Source organism: Cryptotermes secundus, unplaced genomic scaffold (assembly GCF_002891405.2).
Source record: "Cryptotermes secundus unplaced genomic scaffold, Csec_1.0 scaffold152, whole genome shotgun sequence".
Taxonomy (NCBI): Eukaryota; Metazoa; Arthropoda; class Insecta; order Blattodea; family Kalotermitidae; genus Cryptotermes; species Cryptotermes secundus.
In genome coordinates this window covers 1322475-1345684 of record NW_019720705.1, presented here as the reverse complement: position 1 = coordinate 1345684, position 23210 = coordinate 1322475, and the positions used below count along the sequence as shown (strand labels likewise).

General features: G+C 35.9%; 1 protein-coding gene across 1 annotated transcript in view; it reads right to left on the bottom strand.

Annotated features, from left to right (window-relative positions):
* Positions 1-373: 373 nt before the first annotated feature.
* The window catches only part of LOC111871114, a 538192-nt gene continuing 515355 nt past the window's right edge, over positions 374-23210 (bottom strand). Inside the window, exons 10-16 of the mRNA XM_023863948.2 lie at positions 15272-15405; positions 14652-14799; positions 13252-13396; positions 10776-10924; positions 8594-8713; positions 8099-8169; positions 374-7466 (exon numbers count right to left, since the gene is read on the bottom strand). Of these exons, the coding sequence (XP_023719716.2) occupies positions 5729-7466; positions 8099-8169; positions 8594-8713; positions 10776-10924; positions 13252-13396; positions 14652-14799; positions 15272-15405 (2505 nt within the window). The 3' untranslated portion in view covers positions 374-5728. The remainder of the gene's footprint in view (positions 7467-8098; positions 8170-8593; positions 8714-10775; positions 10925-13251; positions 13397-14651; positions 14800-15271; positions 15406-23210) is intronic.

Genomic DNA, 23210 nt, shown 5'->3' with positions numbered 1-23210 from the left:
TTCGTTTTGAAATATAAGTGTTCAATCCACAACCAGCAGTGTTACACATTAAAAACCAAAACCCAAAAAGGATGAAGAAGAATGTATTTATATATTTAGTTAAAAAATAAAAAAGTAACGCTATCCCTGTACCAGGCTGTGAAGGCCCATAGGGTTGTGAGACGTTGAGGGTCTCACATTACCTAGACAATCGGCTCAAAGATGTCAGCCTTACGCACCAGCTGCACTTTACTCCCCAGGAAAATTATTTAATTAATTCCTGGTACTCATGTCTGTTAGAGGCTGAGTGAACCCCAGGGCCATAGTGCAGCTGGAAGGATTAGGTCAACTGAAAACAATCCAATTACCTCATCGGGACTTGAACCCGTGGCCTTCCGGCTTGTAGCATAGCCCCTCAACCAACTACGCTACCACGTAGTTACTGATTATTTAAGGACACTGTCAGTAGTTCAGACTATACAGTGTCAAATGAGAGGATAATTAGTGAATAATGAAAGGGATATATGTGGAAAGAAGAAGTGGTCATGGCTGAACTTGAGTTACTATCTTAAGAATTACCTGGAGTGACAGGAAAAATTGAAAAACCTCAGTTATGATAACTACTTTCCAGTCTGAGATTTGAAACCAGGACCTCTTGAACTTGAAGCAGGGGTGGTAACCACTCCACTATGATGGTGGGTGAAAATTATTTTATGAAGGGATTCATAATCTGGCTCTTAACCTAATATTCTTTGGCTGAATACATTTTAGAGGCTGGGTCAGGCAGCACAGATGGCAAAATTATGAATGCTTAAAAAATGTTGGCTTGGAAAACTCAAGTGGTTAGACCTTGTGAAGACTTGTTCATAGATGAGAGGGCTATATTAAAATATATTTACAATATTGAGTTCTCAGGAATTTCATGAGCACTTGAGTAACTATAAACATGTCAAGAGAAAACCTGCGTTATGAAATCTGTAAGTTAATTGTAATCCCAAAAATACCAGTGCCTTATATTGTGCTACAGTACTTCATTTTCAGTTAACCTAAATAGAGGTTTTACAGTTTGTCTTCCAGACACATGCAGGAGAGTCCCTTACCCTACAGGAATCACCTACCTCCTATAACTTTATTTATACTCTTTTCCTCCATATGAACTTCAATTATTACCATCCTTTCACAATCTGGATCACTTTTCCAGTTGTCCCATTTAACAAGATCACTGAAGCTAGCAGTACTCATATCACTGACAGACAGAACTTGCAGCCCTCTTTCTTGTACACTGATAGGTGGAGATAAGTGGTCAGTCAATTTGATGCTGTGGTTATTTTGCTCACAGCAAAAAGTTCCCCTGATACTGAAGGGATAAGAAAATGAGAGGGCCACAAAACTGCAATACTCTGGACATGCTTGTGACATCTTAACCATAGGTTGGCATCTGTAATCCTAGTTCATTATGATTAAGGTTGGCAGCATTTCAGCACTGTATTGTTATTAAATATGGAAAGGATTAACATAAAATAAAAATCTGGAAGATGGAACTAGAAATGACGGCTTGGGTTATTTAACCATAAGTTCCTGCAGATTCAAGAAGAGAAAGAAAGAGTAGTGGTGACAAAGAAGAAAGTCTTGGCACCTCTATTTGAATTTAAACTCTGGTAATAAAAGCTGGAGCTTTTCATTTTTAAATCTCATGACTCATAACAATTTAAGAATTCACTGAAAGGTTAGAAACTAAGACTGTGTTGTCATTACTTAAGTGTTTAACACAGAAAATGTAAGCCTTCACACTAAATTATTCATACATAATTATATAAATGCAATGTGGATAATATGTAAGCAGATAGTATGAAGAATTATTTCAGGAAGTACAAGACAAGGTTCAAAATTCTGGAAAATGGTAATTCATTGAGAATTTGTATGAAATGTAGTATGAATTTTATGATGTTTTCATACACCTATAGATCAACAATCACAGTTATTTATGGCACTGTGGCATATAGTTTTAACAACTTCATAATTAGGTGGGACCAGTAAAATCATGAACCATGCACAAATGACACAAGACTTATGCATCACATGAGGGATTTAAATATCTTATGATTCCTTTCTATGACCTTTCCCATTACATATATAAAGGATGCCAACAGTTTGAGGTCTCTTTTATTTAATGTATAATTGTAGCGCCAAATATTATATTATATCCAAAAATGATTTTTAGCATAAGCATCAGCTTAAAATACTGGAGATGGAACACCAGAGAGCCATTTATTTGAGCTTAATATGGAGCAGACATTTCTCCTTTCAACATATAAAAATGAACCATAATGTGAAAGAGTAAGTAATGTACATGTATATATTAAAGGCTGAAGATCTGCTTTACTTCTGCAAGAATGGCATTGAATTTATCCATTAATATACATAATAACTTGAAAGTTCTTGAACAAAGTAGCGTGGAATTAGAGGGAACTAATATTTTAGTTAATTTTCCATATGATTATGCTCTATAATCCAACTGATTAATTTTTTTTATTAAATTTTGGGACTATAAAGTTTAGAGAAAGAATAGATAAATACATAAACTCAGAAGATTTTACAAATAGATCAGAAATTTGTGTACCTACTAAGCTAGATACATAGAGTGCTGAAGTGAATATAATTTTTATGAGTAGTTGCTCCAGCTCCTAATAATAGTTGTAAGATGAATAAGATGCAAGAATAAAACGAAAAATCTCTCAATTTTCAAATATGATTTGCAAATATTTTTGTTGTAAAACGAGACTCTACTTCATATCCACAAATATCTGTGTATGTGTGAAAACAGTGTTTGAACTTTGTTGCCAATTTAAAAGTTTATTCAGGATTTGATATCCCTATAACATTAAATTTCATGCAAGTTTTAATATGTTTTAATTAACTGGTATGTTTGAAATCTACATATAAGCAAGTCTCCTGACATTACTCATATTTTGATTCAAATGGTACCCCCAAAGACACTAATGAAGACCGAAATCAAAAGCAATAACAAAGGAGAAAATGTGAAAGACAGTAACCAAAATAATCATAAATAAAGCATATAAAGAATCCAATCTTAAATGCTGAATATTGGATATAAGGATAAAAAGCTATCCTATAATTCTTGCACAGAACTAACAGAGCTGAAGTAAAGTGTCCCAAAGCACATACTTTTTCAAAAATATATTCCTTACATGATCAATTACTGGATGGGATTAATGTCATATAGGCTGCCCTATTATTCCAGAATAAATTTCCTTGACACTTAACTGGACATATGAGGTACAAACAACAAATTCCCTGTTGCCTTTGGAAACATTTGTGTTTAAAGATAACACTGCATTTCTATATCCATGTATTTTCAAGTTAATTCAGTGGAAGAGAGGAATTTAGTTGACATTTTAACATATCTGCTGTCAGTGGTGAAATGATTTGGACTGACCTGTATCCCGTGTTCCTAGTTGCATAATTTTTTCTAATGGTATACTATGCTGAAGGAAATTGTGAAAGTGATAAGTAAAGTCAGATTACTGTACATTCCTCTAGTTTCATGTTTCTTTCTATTATCAATATGAGATTGAATTAAATTTGGTTTTGAACTTACATTTAATTTTGCTGTCACATAAAAACACTATGGAAAAGTTCCTTCTAGTTTGTAAAAGTGTATTGCAATTCCTAAGAAGAGATGTTAATGGAACAGTAGTTGTAAGAGCTGGAAAATATAAGTAATAATTATTTTTTAATAATAAATGTATGTAATATATTTAGCCTAATCTTTTATGAGTTTCAGTACAGACAAATCACACGTGACTGGTAACATGATGCTGGTTGGTGTAAGCAATTGAAGGTTAAGTTTAATTTTCTGTTACAATTTTGAATGTATAATGAGAATAATTATGTTGACTAACTTCCTTCTATGCTTCCAAATTGGTAAGTAGCAGGAATATTTAACATTTAAGCTTTTCTAACAAGTTAAGCAATTGATATACCTAACAAAATGATAAAGGGACAGCTTACTAAATCCTTCTTCCAGTTTTATGATTTGTTAAGTTAAAAAACAAGAGAAGAATTTTAAACAAAATTTGTGTCTTGCGCAAAACCTATTAAAATGGTGAAAATGGGGAGAATGTCCTTCATTATAAAGAACTCAAATAATTTCAATATTGCTGGCTTTTATGGTTTCTGTATATTCTCCTTACTCATACTATTTTGCGCACATTATATGTCTGAAAAATGTATATACATTTTAAAAGATGGAAGCTACTGTTAGTGTGCCTTATGTAACAAAACTTTCAGTTTAAAAAACAATTACAACTGTTACAGCATGTTAAGATAGCTGTAAAGCTGCAGAAAACATAAATGGATAAGAAAATGTAAGCAGTAAACAAAATATTTAAATCTGCAGTTTGACTTCTAGACAGTTTATTGAAAGACTGTAAGTATATTCCTTTAGTAATTTATTTAAAGATTACCTATTATTATGCACAATAATTTAAATCCAAATTAATGCTCAATTCTGACATTAGGAAATCTGTTATTACCATATACAGAATGAATAAATGAAGGAATTATTGCTAGATAATTTTGTTATTAATTGTGTAATATTTAAAAAAGAATTATTGTATTGTGTAGATAATGGTTATCTTCTATTTTTCCAAGTATATGTAATTGGTCTAGAGAGGAAACACATGTGAAGGTCACGTTATCTCACACAACTGATAAAAATATCCACCTATTTTATAAAACATATTTACAGCACTCACAACTGTTGCAAGTACAACATAAGTGGAAGACCCAGTAAATTGCCAAGATCATTTTTGGTGTCCAAGAACCATACCCTTTTTCTTTTATTATTTTTGAAGAAGTCACTACCATTTATACACATATATCATATTTTATCTAAAATGAAATTACATCTGTTAGAAATTATTATGGCAGTCTTACATCCCATTTCTTTACTGGTGTTGAATATGTGTTACAAATGGATATACAATGTATATATCCTGTGTTCAACATCATGCACTAAAATTAACTGCCCAGTTATGGATCAGTTTACCATAACTCTTCTACTTCTGTACATATTTTGTAATTCACTAAGCTAAGTGATAATTTGATTACTAAAACCTTTATAAATTTCCTATTCTTTAACTTTTACAATTTAATCTCACTCTACTTTTCTGGCAAACAAGGAAATGTTCAATATATTAAAATGATATATGCTGAAGTATTGTAGAAGTGTGTTGGAAATTACTAGTTAATCTCTATAATGCCTATGATATGAACCCATGAAAACATGAGATGAAGGGTTAAATGTTCCAAGTTTATCGCATGAAATTCAAAAGGGGAATCTGAAAAATCTTTTTATTCTTTTGTATTATATGTATATTTTTGCATTTATATGAATACTTTAAATTCTGATAATCTACTTTAAAGAAATAGCACCAAATGCAGCAGAAAAAGTAAAAAGAAGGTTTACTGGAGCTCTCACTTCTCATGATTTCACAGGCTCTGGTACAAAACACAGATTCATTTTACAAAACGCTTCCCTACATGGAAGTATACTATTTATTGCTGTCCATCCGCAATTATCCATGGACAGGTTACTTTCTGTACACAGTTCCTGTTTGGGAATATCACTTCCCTACCAGGAGTGCTGGCATGTAAAGGGAGAAATCAACCTTCAGTTTCCTTCAACCAACCAAGACAATTTAGCATTAAAAATTATTTCATTATTTCAGGGAGGATCAGTAACTTCTTTTGCACGTATTGCCCTTAACAAATGACTTCTTAGTTCGGATTCAGAGCTACGCCATAAAGCTACTAATTCTTCTTTATTTAAACGATCTAGAGGAGACTCACCATTACTCCCACTACGTGGGTGACAGAATGGTGGAGGAGGTGGTGGAGGGATGTCATCAAACACTTCATCACATTCATGTGATGATTCTCTATGGTGACGATGATGGCGGTGGTGCTTCTGACGATTAGGACTAACTGCTGAAGATACATCTGGAATTGAAGATGAAGTTGCTAAAGATGATTTATCTTGAGAAGGTAAATCTGTCCTTACTGGATGACTTTGATGTCTTCTTCTTGCTGGACTTCTAGAAGATGATGATGATGAAGAGTTCTCATGTCTTTGAACTGGCACAAGAAATTCTTTGGTTGAAGACTGAGAAGAGGATGATGGTGATAACACTTGGTGCTGAGAATTGTAGGCAGTTTCCAGACGTGGTTGATGACTCTGTCGTCGCCTGAATTGTTGTCTCTTTAATGAACTGTAGGGACTGGGGGAAGATCCTACAACATTTATGTGCTCTTGTGAAGCTGAATCATGGATTCTTGATGGTGTGTTATATGTTTCAGAGTAATCGTTTGTCTTCTCAGGTGTGGAATCACAGCATGTAACATTAACTTCAATTATTGATTCATACGGCAATGTAAAGTCTGATCTTTTTAATTTCTGGTGATGCACAATAGTTCCATCAGGTTCAGGTGCAGGTTTAATTTCATCTTCTTGTGAGAGGCCTCTGTTATTGTCCAGGCTGTGGCTTCGTCCAGAAGTAGAATTGAGATCCCTATGCTGAATAACATCAACTTGAATTTCAGTTGGGCTAGGAGTTCTTAACCTAGGCCTACTCTGCATTGCTTCTCTAGCACATGTATCAGAACGCACTCTGTCTCTATACTTTGGAATTGTAGACATGTTAGAAGTCCCATTTGAGGAACTAGGAAAACTCTTATTCATTATTGATGGTATTGGACTTCTTGAGCGAGATCTTGATAACTTTTCAGGTCTAGAGCTAACATCAGTACTACTTAAGCTTCCTAAACGAGAACCAATTGTATTGAGCCTTTCTTGTACTGAACTTACCTCTGGTCGTCGTCCACCTATCTCATGTTTTGAGGAACTTACATTTGTATTACTGCAACTCCCCAATCTTGGAATTATATTTAAACTTGAACCACTTGAACGTGTGTCTGGCAACCTTACATCAAGATGTGATCTCCCTTGCTGGAACCGTACGTCTAAACTGCTTAACTTATCCTGTCTTGCACTCACATCCAAATTGCTGCACAATCTTGAGTTTATATCAGGGGGACTATTGCACCCACCAGAATCCTTACTAAGACGTCTTCCAACAGCATTAGAAGGACATTCTAACCTTGATCTTAATGGACTAAAGATCATGTCTGTGCTGAACCTCCTGTGGGCATTTGGGCTTTTGAACTTGGTATTCCTGCTGCCACCAGGACTGAATATGTCTCTGTAGAATTTTCGAGCCTCTAATGCATGAGGACTCTTTGTTTTCCCAAATTTTCTAGGAGAAGACTTGGATGGGGGACTCAAAGTACTTTGGGGATTCTTATTGGACCTGTATTCTGTTTTGATGAGGTTGCTAGGAGTCTCTGCTTCTGTCTCTGGAACTTCCTCCTGGAGAACTGACTGATCACGTTCCTCTTGTTGAACTCTGTTACAAAAAAAGGATAAAGCCTCAGTAAATCATATTCTAATACACAAATGAGGTATGACTGGGAACACAGTCATATTTCATAATAGGGACTATCCTCTTACATCACCACCACCATCATCGTCATCGTTGTCGTCAAAACTTATTCATCTTAAATTAATGTGGCAATTTGTGTTTATATATATATAATAAACATAAATAATGATGATGGTGATGATGACGATGACGATGACGACGACAATGATGCTGATGCTGATGATGATGACGAAGATAATTACTGGAAGAGAAAGTGCTCACAAAACTGGGCTGATTCTGTCATCAAGGGGAGACACACCTCTATTCTAATTAAGTGGAATGTAATATTTTATAACAAACAAACATGTTCCTTCACATTGTAAATTTTGTGTTTATAAAATAAAATTCTGTTTTATTCTTCCACACACTTTTAACTTTTTTTTTTTTTTCGCACTGAAGTTCCATTTTAATTACTTTTCAACATTTATTTCTGAGTTAGTGAAAGCCACAGAAAATATTATAATTTGCATAGATAAATCTTACATAACTGACACAATATATATTCTGGTTTAAATATATTGTGAATTAAATCTAAGTAAATTAATATTCAGGCACACCTGCGAATTTCCTGGATCATTTCAAAGAACTGAGCTTTGCTTTTTCTTCTGCGACGTTGTTCATGTTCCTTCTGAAACAATGGACATCATATCACAAACCTGACAACAAAATGTTTACTCTGTACTAAGGCCACAGAATGAGGTTCCACGGATTTATTCACTACGCAGCTCCTTCCAGCTGTTTTGTTTCTCTCTCCAGCATAGTTTCATACATTCCTCTCCAGTTCTCCTGCCAGTTGGTTAAAAGGAATGTTTGTAGTGCTAGCTTTCACTAATAAAATGTGGTCTGGACTGGTTGACGTACACCAGAAGGAGACTGCGGGAATACAAAAGCAGGAACATAGGAAGAAACCTATAGTGCGTCCAACCCCACCATCCATGGGACTACATTCAGTTTCCTCAGTGTACTAAGTATAAATCGACTGATTAGACATAAATCTATTAACATGATGGTTTTCACAAGAGTACAAATTATTACTGAATACTCTTACATACCCTCTTGACACTTTTTTGGAAAAGGCTTGTTATCTGGCCCTGCCTAATTGTGTGAACCAATTCCCGTGCTGCATGGTGTGGTGATACGAGCTCAACACAGTTGATGAATCGGTACAGTTTCTACAACATAATAAAGAAATCTTTCATAACAAATATTATTAACCTATTGTAGCTTCCTTCNCATTATTATTATTATTATTATTATTATTATTATTATTGGAGGGGGTGGGTTTCCCCATGCACCGCGACCAGTGGTCTATTGTACGTCCCCCTGTGATATTCTACCAGTCTCTATACCCTACCGATACTGGTGCGTGCCATCAGTCCCGTCTCAGCCAGCGAGTTCGGCCTCTACTGGCTCAGCGGTATCTAGATGCTTCCCCCATCTACCAGAGGCGTTAGAGACTATTGTTGGGTGGGAAATGTCCTTACAAATTTGGCTCAGAGGCCTCCTTGAGGCATGAGGTTCTTTTACGTGCTGTAAAGCTATGACACGGGACCCACGGCTTAAAGTCCCTCCCGGAGGACTTGTTACCTGAATTTTTCCGTCCTTAAAAATTCCACGACCTCCGCTTGGTTTGAACCTGCGTACCTTGAGTCATGAGGTGGGAATGTTACTCCTAGACTACGGAGGCTGCTAGCATTGAGACATAGAATGAATATATATTATGTAGCAGGCCATGAATGAGTGAGCTGTCTTTTGTCTCTGGTAAGTAATGGTTTTCTCTGGAATAAGGCATATGTAACAAATACGATTCCTGTACCAATATTTCCATTTTACCATCGATTTCAATACACTGTGTTTGAGTACACTCCATCTGTACATGTCTCCTGTTAATTTCAAGCATATTTTACTTCAGAATAAATGATCAATTGAATAAATAAATGATTAATAATTGAATGATTGTGATTACTTGTGGTGTATATGCCTAATGTCATTATGCACCTCACTAGTAAACCTACGGAATACAGAGGAATATGTTAGATATGATTCTGAACCTCTTCTGGGAAATGTATCTTTGCAGTAGACCTGTATAAAATGGAAGACTACATTATTTTAATGTGTTCACCAAGATGCTCAAAAAACTTCTTTACTGACATGCTCAACGTCTCCTAAACATAAAACTGCTTTATCAATACAATGTGTAGATTAAATTACAGTAGACTCTTTCCCGATATTTCCTTAATTAGTGATGCAATGGTTGCAAATTGTATCTGAGTAGCAATAATGTTGTTGCCAAAATATGCATAAACCACATTCCCTTTTATTATAGCAAACCAGTATTCTTTAACATTTCTTCTAAACAATTGAATTCGAAGTTCTGTTTGTATTTCTTCTCCCTATTTCTGTGGAATCAGCTTATAATAAACAGGATTCCTACATTAATGTTTTCTGTTGATTTCAACAGGTTATTCTCCAGTTTGTGCTAAAATATTCATATAAAGAACAACCGAAATAAGCAAATAATCTGATATACTTTGAATTAAATTAAGACACTGACAAAAATCTGATGTATTTTAAGTGAAATGAGTAAGGAAGCTATCAGTAATCCAATGCATGTAAAATAAACTGAGTTGCAATGCTGTCAAAAATCATACATCTTTCTAATAAACTGAATAATAATAAGGATGCCACTATAACCTGTTGTATTTACATCAAAATAAGTTAAAGCTGTCAACAATCCAATATCTGCAAAATAAAGTGAGCAATGATGCTGTCAGTAATCAAATATGCTTTAAATTAAGTGAGAAATAAGGCTGCCAGTAATGTGTTGTATTTCAAATAACCTGAGTGAAGACACTGGAGCAACCTGGCATTTTTGGAAACAATTGAGCTGATGAAGCAGTAAGAGAGCTCCCTAATTGAGAATCTCTTGGAAGTGAATATTAAAATTTGGAATGTGACATGCTGTATTTTGATAGATACTAGTGTTTTGGAGGAATTTCCCTTCAAAATTAATTTGCGTTATATCCCAGAGGAACATAATCTTAGGCCTCTGACCTAATGATATAATCAGCAAAGTTGTGGATTTCACATTGAGTTGCTTCAATTCATCAGTACTGAATAACATTTACATCTGAGGTATGGGAAAACTCTGTTATTCATGGCATTCAGGCTTTAATGAAAACATTTCTGATAATTAAGTTTACTGAAATAAATAATACTTAATTCTGCGCTCACCTGACTAAAGAACATGATATTTCTGCTTCTCCAGATAGTTCCTTTGGGCTGGTGCCGAAGAATGGGAAGAGTGTAGCGATAGAATAAATGTTCAAAGATAAGAATGAGGCAACCTAGTACCATTCCTAAACCCAGAAGTATAAATACCCCTGAAAATAAAATATATAATTATATTAATTCCTGTCACATTTAAAAATATTAACTTGTACTTTAATATTTCATGCTGAAGGGGTTTCATTTCCTTCATGTTTTTCCTTTAAACATTCACTGCGTTGGCTCATGTGGTTATCGACATACTTGAGAGGCACCTGGTTTGAATCTCGGCTATGGCACCAAATATACTGACTGATGTTTTCTGTGATTTTCCTCAGTCCCTTGAGACAAAAGCTGGGATAGTACCTTAAATAAGATTACAACTGTTTCCTTCCACATCCTTCCCAATTCATTATTTACTGCCTATCCAATCATCTGACACTATATGCCTATAGTCTGAGTTACTGAAAATGTCATTACATGAAGAATGAGAAAATAAACAAATAAAAGTATTCCCATATATAGACAGTAATTCTTGATAAATTTACTATGCTCTTAAGAAGACTGTTATTAATGTTATGAATGCAGTTCAAATAATACTACAAGAAACCTACTCTAAACAACACAGATTACTGATGAATTCAAAACTACAGGTATCTATAAACTTACATCTCATACTGTGAAAGGAACCTAACTGGAAAACAGGAGGCTACTTTTATATTAGATGAAAGAAAAGCACATGTGACACTAAATCAATACAGAAGACTTTATATATACAACATGCATTCTAAATAATAATCATCAATATGGTAAAATAGAAGATATAATGGAAAAGAAGTTCTGTGAAGAACCAATCACTTTTTTACTCTGAAACGACATGGACCGCACAGAAAATGATGCATATATGTGTTGGAGTTGGTGTTTCCTCTGTGGTCTGCTCCGAAGTTATATGAACAGTGCAACTTCCAGCTTTCAGGAATTAGAGGTAGAATATACAGAAAAACACAGAGAAAACAAGGTGATCTTATAAGCCTCATTTTATTTTTACAACACAAGCAAAAGAGGCTAAAAATAGACAACATAAGGACAATGAATATAAAAGAAACATTCTAATGGCTATTTACATAAAGGGTATAACCATTTAATAGAGGAACAAAATCAGAAAGAAAACTAATAAACTCTTTGAAATAACACTAACCTCATAAAAATGGAAAAATTCTCCCTCAACAATACATATGCTGAAATGACATTACTATCACACACAATTCTGTACATGACCACTCCAAAATTTTCCACTTACATATGCCACTGCAAACTAGCCACAAGACACTATCAAAGAGGTGAAGTTCATAGAATTCTTCATATATAAAATAGGCAGACCAAATACAATCTTTAGTTTTATACAATTAATATGGTGTTGGACATTATCCATCATCCTGTCTATTCTTAAAAAACCGTCCTGTTTCTTTAAAAAAAAACGTTTCAGGGACTGGATTGTCCCCCTCTTCAAGGAAAACCTACTCAGTTGGGTCAAATAGACAGAGCCAGCCCCTATCTCCATTGTGTTTTTGGAAGAAACAGGACCGTTTTTTAAGAATAGACAAGATGATGGATAATGTCCAACAACATATTAATTGTAACAATTTACCATTGTCACAAAATTTTTGATCTTATTCAGTTTTATAATTGATCATATAATACTTGTCATTTAGATCACTAATACTGTGTTATGTTGGCAGACAATTCAAAGACAATTAAGAGCCTCTCATGCAAATCCGAGCCTTTGGCAATGCTCTGACAAGACATCTACATCTGTCACCCCTGGGCTTACAAACAGTAGTTATTTGAAATGATTTAGGAATTTAGAACTAGTTTTAAAGTAAGTGACCCAAATATTTTAAGAAAATTATGTAAAGTTTTCTGTCATACTTCTTGGCTCTGAAGATAGTCAACTGAGGCTGAAACATTACAGGGTGAAAGATTACTTAATCATAAAAAAATAGATACTCTTCATGGAAATGTTATGCTTATCTTATTATAAACACTGTATTGGCAATATTGACATACATTAAATTATGGACAAATGCACTGATGGACAAATATAATGATGAAAATAAAAAATGATGAAATGTGCCAAGATCATTTCTATCAGTGAGACCCCTACGAAATGTCTTAATATTTGTCTTGGAATGATTTCTCTATAACATCTTTTATTCTTCATATTTCTACATCAGGAACAGTTTCAGTGTGTCAATGTAATTTATTTTCCAGGGATGAAACATCTGCTTTTGTATTTCACTACTGAATATGAAAAAAAAAAAACAAGAAATTTAACTTCTCTGTCTCAGTATAAACATGTGATATGTAGCCTCCTGTAACTCTCAATATTTCATGCCTTACCTATGCTGAGTTGCTACACAGAAATTTAAATTATCCTTCTGACCTGTGACAGCTGCTACTCCTAGAGGTCGAGGCTGAGCCATGTCTGTAGCAAGTTTGAAGCAAGGGAGGCCACCATACCACTTCTCCTGAAGAATGTCTATATAACCGTTTCTGGAGTATTTAGCTATCACTGCAGATATACTGTCCTGTCAGAAGAACATCAGTGAAACATAATAATCCTCAAGCTTCCTAAATAATTTTTAATTCAGCATTACACATTCTGACAGATATAATTACTTACTATTCAATGGTTCAGATCCTGATATTGTTACTTTCATTTTCATCAGCCATTTTACTGTTTACATAATATCACATGCACAGTTTCTGTGTTTGTATGGTTTAGGTGAGATTTTATGCTGGTTTACATTTTATCTATGGGACTTCTGTCTTCTTGAATACTGTATGATCTGTTAGTTATTTACCAATGTTTGGAGAGACCTACTCCCTCCATTGTTAGGGTAGAAGAGTAAGGCTGGTTTTCCTGATTAGAAGATTATATGTGGATACTATGTAGAGTAGCCTTTCCATGGAAGATTAGTATGTGAAATCTGAAGTTCCCATGGCAGTGACTATGAAGATTGCTGTCTCCAAGAATGTAACAATGGATAATGTGATAGACTCTTACCAATATTTCAGATGAACATTCTTAAATATTAGTTTACCTGGCATCACCCCACATGTCAATATTTTTTTTAGTCACCACAGTGAGCATCTCAAATCTAAGGGATTTCTATTTAACTACAAAGACAAGCTCTCAATCTTTGCATACTAAGAGCTATGGAATTGAATAAAGGCTTCTATAATCTTGTTATTGCTTGCATTAGTCTGTAGTGGGCTTGTTAAAAATGAAAAACAGTTGTGTGAGAAGGTGATCACATAGAAAATGCTCATCTATTTGTCAAAAAAGATAAAGATCAAGGTAAATTATGGGTAAATACATTTATATGTAAAGAATGCTAGTTGAGATTTTAGTTTTTTACAATAGTGAAGATTTAAACTCTAATCTTCTAAGATATGATATCATACAGACTTCTGGATGGTTACAGTTGTTTCAGAGGGAGCTTCTGCCTTCATCATCAGCATAGAAATCAGTGAAGCTGGAATGTAGGAAGGTTGATACGGCTATAAACCCTCATTTTAAAATTATTATGGGAAATAATTATGATGATAATGACATATGACCAAATTATTCTTAACTACAACTCCCTTAAGAAATAGGAGCTTTTATGTGGGACTGTAAAAATATTGGTTCATTATATACATTCTTACATAAATAATTTAATTCAGACACTAGTCCTGTTAGTTGCAGAAACAGAAATTAGCTCTTTATCACTTTATAATACAATCTGCGGATATATCAATATGATTTCAAAAGTATGTAACCATGTTCCTCAAGCTTACCTTGAGTGGGAAACCTTTTGTCATGCCTACAGCATATGTATCTTCATTGATGGCATCACCAATCTTCTGCAGTTTACAGCCATGATCTGTGGCTCGATAAAAATCCAGGATTGGAGTGTCAGCAATTAAAATATCTAGTGACCCATTCCTAGATGGAAAACAGCTTATGTAAAATTAATTTTTTATTTATTTGTCTGCATTAATGCATGCAACCACGTAAAACCTAAGGTAATTTTCTGCAATCTCTAGACATAGACGTCTGCTATGTACAGTGAATTTCCGGTTAATTGACATGTATGGAGAATTTTGATTTGTCAAAAGGTTAACCTTTTGTAGTATTGCTAGCGTGATGGCCCAGGATGAACCAAATCAAATTTATCAGAGCTGGTCAAGCTAAACTTTTAAATCAATACATCAACAAGAATGAAACTACTAAGAAGATATTGACCAAACACACCGAAAAAGTAGTTTCTGCCTGTATTGATATATTCTTCTGAAGATGGTACCTCAGACCGAAACATGTCAAGGGTGAAAGATTAAAAAGGAAAGAAAGAAAAAAAAAACATTTTATCAGTCACGCTAGACAGAGTTGATTAATATTCTATAACTAGGAAACTTACTTGAGATGGCGGATTCCATCTTCAACATCTACTACTGAATACTTCTGCATGTGCTCCCACAGATGCTGATTGGCTCGATGGATATAATAATCTGCTGCTGATGCCCTTGGTGCACCAACTCGCTGACTCAGCAACTTAATGAAAGACATTATTAATTTTCATATTATAGTAAACTGAGATGCTTAATTTGTCACTGAAATTGCCTAACACATCACTACATAAAAGGATTAATAGCAACACTGAATTAGTATCTAGTTGTCAAACCATAATTATGCAAAAAATACAATATTGTTAAATTGAAATTTATCACTAACAGATAATGCACATATTTCAAATTGATAAACAAATTTTATGTAATCAACGGCAACATTAACATCTAGCAGTCAGGAAGTTGAGCTGCTTGTTGACCCTCTGGTCTCATTCATCCAGCAGTCTCACCAAAGGTCTTCCCCAGTTCTCCATAAGCATGGTTTGTAAATTTGTAGATCTGGAAGTCTCCTTGAATTTCGTAGCACGTATTTTAGAATTCTCTTCAGTATTGTCTGTTTTTTATTCATAATTTATTTCGTGACATCTTTAGCTCCAGCTACATAGTGTGTTATGGTGAGATAATTAATAAATGATGAATGGGTAAGGATATGGAAGGGATGGGTCATGGCCATTTCAAGTGGCTGCAATTCTTACTCCATCACATACGTGAGAGGACTGTAATGTACGACCTTCTCAAACGCTCTGAGACCCAACTGATGGATATTTAGCAATCTGTCATGTTGTTCGTTGCATCAGAGCTGTAGGTAAGCATTAAAGTATTCGGGCGCCAGAGCCCACAGTCTGTGCTTCAAGCTATCGCCAGTTGTTGATTTCAGTGTGGCGCTGTGTGCTTTAAAAGCAATTAATCTACTTCACCGAAACACAGATCCTTCCTCATTGTTAGGGGTAATTGCGCGTCCGGTAGGCAAGAAACAATGGTGCGTTGCTCTCAGAGCTGCTGACGTGTGAAATTAATTTGTCTTCATGTTGCAAGTACAGTAATGTACAGGCCATTTATGTTCAATTTTACTAACTGTGGAAAGTAATAAAAAACCAGAAACGAGTGCAATTTGCGGGACATTGGGGATAATTTCCGGGGATGAGGAATATGGCTTTAATTTCCGGATCAATCCCGGAATTTATGGGAACGTTGGTCACCCCACACACAGGAATCGCATTTTTTTTACCGCACTCGGTTTTAGCCTAATGGTTATCCTGAGGGTTTTCGTGAAATTTCCTTTCCATATCCAGGAAAATACCGCGATCACTTCTTTCCAAATCCTTTCCAATTAATCAATAATTCAATCCTACAATTCGACCCTATAGAGTCTAGTTACTGTTAAACGTCATAAAGTAACTCACAAACCATCACGAAATTTAATTACATCATGAACCCTCTTTTCTTCTTAGCTTATCTTCTGCAAATTTTCCTGTAACTTTACACTTTCAGACACTTCTACTTTGAAGCGCTCCCTAAAGGCAAGGGACAGTGGGACCGGAAATCATGGTTCAATGGTTTTGATTTATATTCGAACGTTCAGGGTTTAAATTTCGACTATAAGATCAGATATTCTGAGCTTACTGATTTTGATTTCTTAAGCCGTATAAGAAAATGCTGGTGCACTACCTTAAAATAAGTTAGAATTGCTAGTTTTCATAGAATTTTAAATTCATAATTCATAATATCATGTAGCTTGATGCTATGAACAGTATGAATTCGATTAGGCATCGTTGTATAAAACCAAGAATGTGCAGATCAAGTTTTATAACCAAACTCAACTTTTATCAGTTACATATTGTCACGTATCACAGTGACTAAAGACGGGGTTCGGATTGGTAATTGGATTTATTAACCACCTACAGGTAATCAATGCAATTAATTATTACTCTATTGTTGGTCTACACAATTTCAAGTTCACCCCTGTACACGCACTAGATTCTCAGTTTCCGCTAGTCGGGTCCTAACAACGGCTCACAAGAGAGAAACTATAAAAGTCTCACTAAATTACACATTCCCAATATCGATGTTCTACACTAAGTCCTCTAATTCTTCTTCTGGCCACACTGCTGTTCCTTTGGAACTTCAGAACTCAAGCGAAGTCAATTCCAAAGTCAAAGTCACATTGCGACTGACGGTCTGTCGGTCAGTCAGTCAGTCAGTTAGTCAGTCAGTCAGTCTTGGTTTCAAGTCCAATCTGGGGCCTATGATCAGATATTTATTACGATTTGTCAGTTACGGTCTTGTTATTGTGGGGCGCCCTCTCTGACGAGAGACCGGGTCTGTCTTTTGTCAGAGTCATTCAATTCCCATTCCTGTATTCTCTTATATTCTCTCGGCACGGACCATGCACAGAAAAAACAGCCCCTCCATTGTTGCTGGGCCAGACCACACAGAAAACACGAGTTACCACCAGACTGCGAGTTCATTGGTCCGTTAGTAGCATTAGGCATGGCGCGGACGACATATAAAACACAGTCTCATCTATCGTTGAGTGTTGCACCGTGTTTACAGAGCTGTTGCCTGGCAACGCGATGATCAAATCTGCTACAATATCTTTGACCTTTTGAACATTCGAACATAAACTATAAGGTTCCTTTGCTCAGGCCTACTATTGTAATGTTTCTTCAGTTTGAAGAAGAGTGTAGCATTTATCCCGAAAGCATTGGGGCCGTTATCACAAAATAGCAAGTTAATGGAGAAAGTCTTTGGGACTTTTCACAACGATGAAACTATATTATATAAATTGTGGCGGCGCTGAAGTTGAGCCTAGCACATTCATGCAAACCCTGTCAGTTACTTATGTGAACTAATGTGAGTTGGTGGGGTGGGCTATCTCCCAAGACTTTAATCAGGATTAACGGACGAGATATTTATACACGTTGGTCTCGAGGGTCACAAGGTTAGAAACAGCACGAGATCGTGGCTTTAACATTGCTTAAGCTGCCTGTGTCATCCAGTGCGACGAGCTGGTCTGCCTACCCACTGCACTGCCACAACGCGAAACAGGGCGAGATAATGAAAACACACGCGCGTTCAAAGCAGATCTTTCTCATGTCCACAGACGAGAAGATATGGAGTTTACGGAGGGTCTACGAAAATTAAAAATTCTGGTTTGTGTCTCACATTGCGTTGTACCAACAAAACTGCCTTTCTACGATTTGAGGGTTTCACGGTAGTGAATATGAAGAATACCGTCTTCTGGGATGTGGCGCCGTGTAGATCCTGAGTGAACCGAAGTTTCGGAGGAACCTATCGCCTCCATCTTTAGGGCAGAAAAATCCGCGAGCAAGGAATCAGATTGAGCAGGTGGCTGTGAACATCGGTTCACACAGGACCTAAACGCGCCACATCCCAGAAGACGGCATTCCTCAACTTGCCTTTATTTTTCACTGTATCTTGAAGCCGGATGGGTGAGTCGGGGTGTCACAGAAACGTGCTGTATACTGGCATTCATTAAGAGGCAGAGCCGTTGGCATTGACCGTTCTTTTGTACGGTTACAAAACTTGATATCTTGGGAGAATATTCAGAGATAAGACACAGAAATACTAAAAGTTTGTACAGAAATTTATATTGAGGAACTTTACGATTTTCACTCTTACTGAAATTATCAGGTAAAGGAAGGTAAAATGGGTGAGGCTTGTAACACGCATCGAAGAATTGAGAAATGTATATAATATATTGGTTGGAAAACCTGAAGGAAAGGCGCCACGTGGAAGATCTAGATATAGACAGAAGGATAATGAACCGTGACCGTAAAAATGAAACCATTAAATCCGACAAAGCCATCTCGTCATTCTACTTTTCCATATTTCCTCTCCTTTAATATATAAATTAAACTTCCTAAAGAATTAATATTTAGAGAAAATCACTTCCAAATATTTCTTGACTATGCAGTTGATAAAATAATAGATAGCATCACATGATTTCAAATATTTATATTTCAAAGGTCGAAATATCACCGCAGGCTGTGTTCCACTTTTAACATATCAAGTTAAAACAAATCAAACACTTTCGTAATAATACTGAATGTTTTGCGTGGTTTCATTAAAAATGTTCCATAATTTTGAAACGGTTTAATTATCACAATATAGCTGCATATTTCCAGAACACCTAGTAGTCCTAACTATATAATTTAAAGTTCCTAAAGTGAATGGAGCTAGTGTTATTTCAATTGAAGTATTTCGCACGATAGCCATGTTGGTTCTTTTGTTAGTCCCTCCGTGAGAAGATCTCTAACTGCAGTATATTCACACAGAGTTTTCTGAAAGTTGGTCAGGCAATTTCTACAATATTGATGCTTGTAATCAAATCCGGGAACAAAGTGGCATGCAAACAGACAGACACACGTAGCTACTTGACAGGTCTTCGAACAAAGAACTATGTTAAATAGGGCCGTTGATTGCTGAGCATGGCCAAGAATCGAGGAGAACAATCACTCTCATTAAAGCATTGCTACGAGGAAAGAATGAAGGCATGATATCAATGGGAACTTGCCCTTTTCACTTGATTTGGAATTCAATTTTTCCGCTCTTTATTAAATTTCAAAGCCAAGAGTGTTTAAATAAGAGTGACGAATCTGATTTCTGAATCTCAGTTACACACAGTCCTGTCTCGTTGGAGCAACGGAGGGTACACACGCAGTCTCTTGGCTTAGGTTTCACAATTACTTCCTAAATAGAAAATTGTGTATAGTTCGTGGTTAGGGTTTCATCAAGAAACCTTACATATTTTTAATACTGCGCATAGAATGAAACAGAGGTGTGACAGGCTGCAGAGAATTGTCGGTACGAGGGAAACTGTTTCAGAAATTTATTCATTTTAAAACTTAGGAAATCTGAAAATCAGGGACTACCAATAAGCAACACAAAATTAATTGAAGCAATATCCTGCAGTAGGAGTCGGGATGGCTTATTCGGTATAGCGACTGACTCAGGGCTGGACGACCGAGGAGTCGGAGTTCGAGTCCCGGTAGGGTAAATAATTTCACTTTTCCATGTCGCCCAGATCGGTTCTGGGGTTCACCCAACCTCATATACAATGGGTACCGGATGCTCTTTCCCGGGGGTAAAGTGGCCGGGACGTGAAGCTGACCACTCTTCTTCAACTAGTGCTGAGGTCAAGAAAATGTGGTTCTATACATCCACTCCCCCATACAACTTCAAGGCGAAGTGCTTAATTAGTTGAGCACAGGGACAGCTTTACTTAATATCCTGCAGTACATCGAGTATAATTCTATTAGAAAGATTGCACTAATTTCAAGTATGAAGCTACCCTCAGAAAACAGATCCTCATCATCTCTTTTCATAATGATAAAATGGGCTGCATTATATTCTCCATATAAATTTCAGTTTTCACTTCTTTATCTTTCATCCAAGGAGTTAACAATATAAGATTTGGCATCGATGGACATATTCGTATCAAAAATTGGCAAACCTGGCAACAACCCGGCACATTTTTTGTCATTACGTATTATTCTTCTCAGTGGGGTGAGACTGAGTACACTTGGTACTGCGGCCACTACTGGCCTATTGTACCAGGCCCAGATGATAGGATAGTGATTATGAAGCAAATGGGGGAATGAAGATTGACAGGGGAAACAGAAACACTCGGAGAAAACCTGCTCGGTGTAACTTTATACACCACAAATCCCAGATGACGTGACCCGGGCTCGAATTCGACAGCCGCCTGAGCTATGGCAAGGCCTTCTGTGTCATTAACACGTCACAATAAAAAGTTCCTGCATTCAGTCTACACTATGTTCACAAGAAGTCCAGAATCGGAAATTCTCTCTGTGGTAAATTTTGTGAACGCAATTGTAAACTTCCTCATCTGGATTTGCTGAAATGTAAAAGTCTTCTCGAGAGAAAGTTCAATTAAAACGTTATGCATTCAACTTGATACAATTTTTGGTAGTGACAATGTCATATTTATACACAATACTGCACTTTTATATTGTATCCAAAATCTTAATTTCTAGAAATTGATACAACTGTTGTAACTATATTGCACCTTAACTTGCGACAAATGCTTGCACATAACTCCTTATCGGTTACATACGTATAAAATGTCTTATTTGCTTATCTGTATGTTTCGAAATTAAGGTCGTATATATATCCATTTATAACTACACTGTTGCGATATATAGGTACTTAAAACTTATTTATATTTGTTCAGGTATTTTGATAGATGCTTTAGATTTATGATTTAAATTAATATTTTTAATTTACACTTTTTAAAACATAAGTAAAAATTTGTAAACTATGCTATGTTTTAAAAATAAATTTAATTAATGAAGATAACAAACCTACTGGACAGTCCAAACTTTTTAAAACTCTTCAATGGACGCTATGTTCCTCTTTAGCCATTTCATTAGAGTGACTGATTTATTGGGGAGACCTATTCATTAGCATGTTATGACTTGCTTTTCGCATCTGGACAGAAATAACAGCCTTGTTTTGTTACCTGCAGCTTAGGTGACCGGAAAAGGGACGCAGCCATCACGAAAGGCAAGTCTGTAGTTTGCCGAAGATGTAAATTTTGTTTTGCTGATAGGGTAGCTGTTATAAAAGTGTCTTCAATTGGACCTTAAACTAAGAAATAACCGCTTTCACATGTGGGGTTCCGGGTTCAATATCTTTGGATCTCTTTATTCTCAAAGTTCGTTATGTGATTGTCTAGTACTGATGGTATGATGAATTGGCAGTTAAAATCAGCCAATAGGAAACTATTCTTGTCTGGGAGAAAGGCCGTGGTTTCAAATCCTATACAGGGGATGAAGCGACGCTCCCGCAGGATAGATTTGGTAGAAGGACTTGGCGTGTTGAATTCATTATTTGGTTCGATTAATCTTTGATAATAATAAAAAGGGCACATTTCTCCGTACTTGCTAATAAAGTTATAGTGTTTGCTTCTGAAATAAACAATTTGTGGAGAGCAGAAATAGTGTCTTTGATTTCTAGCAGTGGACTAATTTTAAATGTGCAGTTTCATCGTTGCCTCAGTTATTACCGTGACACGGTCCTGAGAAGAGTCAAGTGTTCTACCGAAGCCGGCAAATAAATACAAGGATAGAAAGGGGACGGTTATACTACCAACATATATCAACAAGTACGAGTATACCAGCATCGGTTATGTATGACGGTGGATTATAAATATAAAAATACATGAAAAACAGAATATGACGTATAAATATTCTAGTGTTAGTGTACGGTACAGAAGTCACTGATCTCTCCTTTTGAAGGGAACGTGAGTTGGTATTCAGGACTCGCTGTCAAAGCATTATACAGCTTCAGAAAACAGCAACGAAGAGAAATTTCCTCTCGCATATTTTTCTTACAGACGCATGTTTTAATAAATGTTCATTGTGTCACTCAGTCACAAAGGCACAGTTTGTAGCGACGACGTTTAAACTATTGTCATTTTGAGAAAGAGATGTCTAATTAGCTTCTACTCGTGCATATACAGGCTTGGTACACGAACTTACGCAGTCGCCTGACATGCAACAAAAACTGCTTTGCTGAGAATATGATCAAACAATATGGATATGAGCGGATGTCTATTAGCTTTTGAATCCATGATTTATTTTATCCGTCTTCTAGTGCATACATTTATTTATCCCCTCCTTTCACTCTCACTACATGTTTCGGCACCAATGTGCCATCTTCAGGTGCTGATCCAATCCACGACAAACTAATTCATTGCATGCCTTGTCTTTACATACTAAAATAACTAAAATATATATTTATCATATATACTCGTACTGAAAAATGTCAAGTGTTAAAATACTAAAACTGTACAGCATATTTCTTTCCTACGTCGTGTTTCATTACGCGAGTCACGTCTATCATCCTCTGTTGGAGCACTCTCTCTTTCACTATCGTGTATTGTGCTCTGTGTTGCGTCTCGCT